We start from the raw sequence: 5,000 nt of genomic DNA, 5'->3' as shown, positions 1-5,000 counted from the left end.
GACCGCAACGTCATCCGGATCCAGGGGGTTAATAGATATGTGTATAAATTTAAAAGTATAATTGATGTTAAATAAATGCAATTGCCACAAGTAAAATTTGGCACCTTTGCAGGTAAATCATTTGCATTTACAGGTATATCATAGCACTTCATGATAAATTCCAGATTATTTCCAGATAATTTGAAGAACACTTATGAGAGAGAAAAAGCATAAACAGAATGGAAAAAACACAGTTGAAAACTCCTCAACTCACAGTGTGACTACAATGTCCTTGGATACCTCCGGGACATTCTTCTTCTCGACTAGAGCCAGGATATTGAAGCCAAACTTTTCAATAACATCTCTGTTGTTTAGAGCCTGGAAATCCCAGTCCACCTGGCCATCCTCCTCTGCAATGTGGAGTGCATAGTTCTCCACCAAACCTCTGCAATATGGATGAAATTTAGGGATGTAAGACTGTACAGGAGAAAGGCGCTGTGATTTGTTAGGTTGTCTTTATTATGTGAAGCCAGCTTTGAGGGAGAAGCAACAGAAAATTTTGTGTTGCGTGAGGTTGGCATAGCTTTCATGGTAGGGGGGGGGGGAGATTTATGATTACAATTAATCTTATAAACTGCAGTGATGGGGTATTGTGGTTGTGCTGAGTGTCAGTGATAATCTATAAAGCTTTGCGTCATATGCTTTTATTTCAATTATGAGAAAAATTGAAAATAAATTTGTCAGGTTGACAAACAACTTATAAAAAAGTAGTATCCAACCATCGCCTACAAAAACAGAATATATTTCAACTTTTATAAATGATGCATTTGATTAAACATATTTGAAGTATCTTGCAATATCATTTTTCAGAAACCATACTTGAAGAAAAACACCCAAATATGAAGAATCATGCAAAAATTTCAATCTGATGATTTAACAGAGAAGAATCATGTGGATGGCTGGTTAGTACAACCACAATATAGCATCAGCACAACCAACTACAAGACGCCTGAATCCATCCTAACCTTAAAGGAGGCTCCCTGTTTTCTTTGGTATAGAGCCAGCAGATGAGGCCAATGAGATCCGAGACTCGTGCCTGGTGGCAGTTGACTACTGACACAACCATTGGGTAGCTGGGCGCAGGATTGTCCCCCAGGAGCAGATAGACACTGATACGCCGTGCTTGAACATTAGTGTGAGTCTGTTTGGGGATAAGAATAGGAAAGTAAACAAATGGGACATTATTCTGAAGATGGAGAAATCAGTCTTCGAAAAGTAGTATGAAAATAGGTAACAGTTTTAAGAGATATCTCAATTACATATTTCTATACTATAAGAATCAACAATTACTTATACTTAGTTTCCTAAACAATCCAGGGCATCTAATCCATACTTCCTGGGAGGGGGGTAACCCTCCAAGTTTTTTTTTTCACTGACCCGAGTTGTGAATATTTCATATATTTATTGTCATAATTTGTGGACCGTGCCTAAACATTTATCCTCTCCTAAGCTGTTTAGTCCACCTCACCAAGAATTTCCTCCCAAATCTAACGCTATGCAACTTCCCATGCATTCACATGATTGGGATGTTAAAAAATATATGCTAACCAAAGAAAAAATATCTGCAAACTCCCTAACCCCTTCAAAACAAACAATCCTCATTGCTATATCTCAAAGGACTTACTGTGCCATCATACTTGGCGTACTCAATGAAGGGGTTCTTGATGCCCTCGGGGTACTGCTGAACCAGGCGTGTGAGGAGGGATACTGGAGGGGGTTGGTGGGGCCGGGAGATGTCAGTTTGGTCTACGTTGCTTATCACAGCCTTGCGGGAGAAGAGCTCATTCAGCTCGTTCTCTGTGAAGAGAGAGAATGGCTAATTAAGGGGGAGGTAATGGAAGATGGGCATGGAAGGAGAAAAGAAAGGCTGAACAGATAATAGAAAGATTAATCAAATAATAACAGGAAAAGCTACAAAAGCAGCAGTAATGATAACAATAAAAACATGAATAACACTATTGCAACAACAAGAGAACAACAAACCTAATAAATGATTAAAGATATAAATATAACCAGCAATAAAAAATCAATCCCAATCCATTCATAAAGGGGGAAACATCTCTGCCAACAAAGGGAAGAAAACCTACCATTAATCTGTGCTGGGTTGTGCTTCCACGTAATCCTCTTGATCTTAGAAGCATTTTTCTTCTCCTTGCGCATGATCTCCAGACGCTGGTCTGTGTATGACCGCTGACGATGGCCCACGAAGTCCATGTCTGTAGGGTAATAATTTAGGTGTTATTTATCGTGTGTTTGTGTGATTGCATGTGAGATGTTAAAGTACATGGAAATTATGACTTAACATTAGGTGACTGTATTGAGGTCTTGAGGTTCTTAGTATTAATCAAGCCTCCATTGTTTGGAAACAGAGAGAGAGAGAGAGAGAGAGAGAGAGAGAGAGAGAGAGAGAGTGAGAGAGAGAGAGAGAGAGAGAGAGAGAGAGAGAGAGAGAGAGAGAGAGAGAGAGAGAGAAAGAGAGAGAAAGAGAGAGAAAGAGAGAGAAAGAGAGAGAGAGAGAGAGAAAGAAAGAGAGAGAAAGAAAGAAAGAAAGAAAGAATGAAAGAAAGAAAGAAAGAAAGAAAGAAAGAAAGAAAGAAAGAAAGAAAGAAAGAAAGAAAGAAAGAAAGAAAAAGAAAGAAAGAAAAAGAAAGAAAGAAAAAGAAAGAAAGAAAAAGAAAGAAAGAAAAAGAAAGGAAGAAAGGAAGAAAGAAAAAGAAAGAAATAAAGAAATACAGAAAGAAAAAAAAGAAAAGAAAAAGAAAGAAATAGAAAAAAAAAGTGAATGGTCTCCGTTTGCTTTTTCTTACTTATATGTATGTTTGACTACAAAACATTTCATATCAGATCCAAGATGTCTCAGATTTTGTTACCGCTAATTCTGGCTTTCACTCCATAAAAGCTACACTGTTCCTGAAGTTTCTTATAGTGCCAAGCTACTCTGGTTGCTTTTCACTCTCTCTAACCTATGCTGTTGATTAGTGTGTCTCATATATGCAGTAATCTTCAAAACTATATTTGCATAACTCATCTAAATATATAGCAGTTTCTCTGGCACTTGCTATAAAATCAAAATAAAATAAGCTGAAAATTAACTCTTAATTGTGTTTATACATAGTTGTCAGAACAAGTGCTCATTCACCAAGTTACTCTTTTCCTTGACTTTTGGAGAGACGATTATATATTGTTTTATTATTTCTATTGTTATTCATTAGTTTATAAGATTATGGTGGTCATGATAATAACTATTGATACTAGTGATACTAGTAAAATTACAGAGGACAAAACATCCATTTTTTGTCATATGTAGCTACTGGATAAAACAAAGGATAAAAATAATGCCAACTTGCACACAAAAATATCACACTTGCCTGATGCAATCTCAAGGGAGTGGGGTGGCGGCTCATCCTGAATGTGTGGGGGAGGAGAGTCTGAATCGGCAAGGCAGGGGAACTCCGCCACCGATGCTGCTGATGGCTCATTCTGTACCACCACCTCGCACAACCCTGCAATGGATGTCCTTTTGTGAGATGATGTTTTGTGAAGGCTGGAGGTGAAGATGCTGGTGTCTAATACTATTACCACTACCACTACTATTACTACTACTACCACTTCTACTATTACTCCACTACTAGTGCTACCACAACCACTACTACTACTACCACCACTACCAATACTATTACTAGTACTACTACTACCACAACCACTACTACTACCACCACCACCACTATTTCTACCTTTACTATTATCAGTACTGCTACTACTTCTACTACTGCTACCACCACCACCACTACTACAACTGCTACCACCACCACCACTACTACAACTACTAACACCAACACCACTAGCGCTACCACCACTACCACTAATAATAATACTAGTAGAGATGTCCTTTTGTCATACATTGTGGTAAGTTTAAATTTCCAGAAAGACGTACCTGGAATCTAATTATGATAATTTATGACAGTTACTGATGGTATTAATAAAGTCCCCAACAACAATATAGGAGTTTTTTTTTTATTGTTTCTTGTGTTATATCTATACCTATTATTTGTGTAAGGCTAGTCAAATGCAAAAAATGAAAAGGATGACAATGTTCACCACCAAATATATGTATTCTGATTCACGGAAAGGAAAGGATAAAAGAAATAGAAAAGGAGAGAAAAAAGGGAAAAGAAGAAAAGAAAAAAGATACAAAAGAGAGAAAAAAGAAAAGAAAAAAGAAAAAGAAAAAAAGAAAAGACTAAAAAGAAAAAAAAAAGAAAAGAAAAAAGAAAGAGAGAAAAAATTAGAGAAAGAAAAAAAGGAAGAAAGAAAGAAAGAAAGAAAAATCAAAGTCATCTTAACCTTAACTGTAAACCTAATCTGTACTATAACTAATCAACTATAGTAACATTTATTAACATCATTATCTGACATCTTGTCTTCCTTACCCTGATTTACCTGTAACTGTACCACCTATTTTAAATTTTACTAATTACTTCTAAACAGCTCACCTGTATACCTCTAATAAATCACATCATCTTGACCTCCTCTTTAACTAATCTTAATAACCTTTGATTAATTTGTAATCTAATTAACTTGTAAGTAAAACACTTGCAAGGACTTTAATGATGCTCCCCTGAATGAAATTATGATATGATGATGCAACTAATCTATTTTTGCTTTAACCGCTAATTATAGTTTAGAATCAGTGCTACCTTCTAGCAGAAACATTAGCTAGACATTTTGTTTCCCTACAACCAGGAAAGAATCAAGACTAATCATAACAAGAACACCTATAATGAATGAACAGTTATATTTCATTAATTTCCAAAGTCTATTACAGAACTAAACAGAAGTTCAATCATCTGGGAACTGCCGATAAGAGCATCAAGTAGTGTTGTGGCCTCCATGCTTCATGCTCTAGCAAAGACCAACAAGCCTTGGCTGTATAGGCATATGTTTTGGATAGACTAATCTTG

The 5,000-nt window shown here is 36.4% G+C and overlaps 1 protein-coding gene across 1 annotated transcript in view; it reads right to left on the bottom strand.

Annotated features, from left to right (window-relative positions):
• The window catches only part of Sin1 (SAPK-interacting protein 1), a 14,198-nt gene that overhangs the window by 8,220 nt on the left and 978 nt on the right, over nucleotides 1–5,000 (bottom strand). The window contains exons 2-6 of the mRNA XM_027381629.2: nucleotides 3,408–3,542; nucleotides 2,127–2,255; nucleotides 1,664–1,836; nucleotides 1,005–1,180; nucleotides 254–424 (exon numbers count right to left, since the gene is read on the bottom strand). Of these exons, the coding sequence (XP_027237430.1) occupies nucleotides 254–424; nucleotides 1,005–1,180; nucleotides 1,664–1,836; nucleotides 2,127–2,255; nucleotides 3,408–3,542 (784 nt within the window). The remainder of the gene's footprint in view (nucleotides 1–253; nucleotides 425–1,004; nucleotides 1,181–1,663; nucleotides 1,837–2,126; nucleotides 2,256–3,407; nucleotides 3,543–5,000) is intronic.

The sequence above is a fragment of the Penaeus vannamei genome, chromosome 25 (genome assembly GCF_042767895.1).
Source record: "Penaeus vannamei isolate JL-2024 chromosome 25, ASM4276789v1, whole genome shotgun sequence".
Classification (NCBI taxonomy): Eukaryota; Metazoa; Arthropoda; class Malacostraca; order Decapoda; family Penaeidae; genus Penaeus; species Penaeus vannamei.
This window is presented reverse-complemented; position numbering and strand designations above follow the sequence as displayed.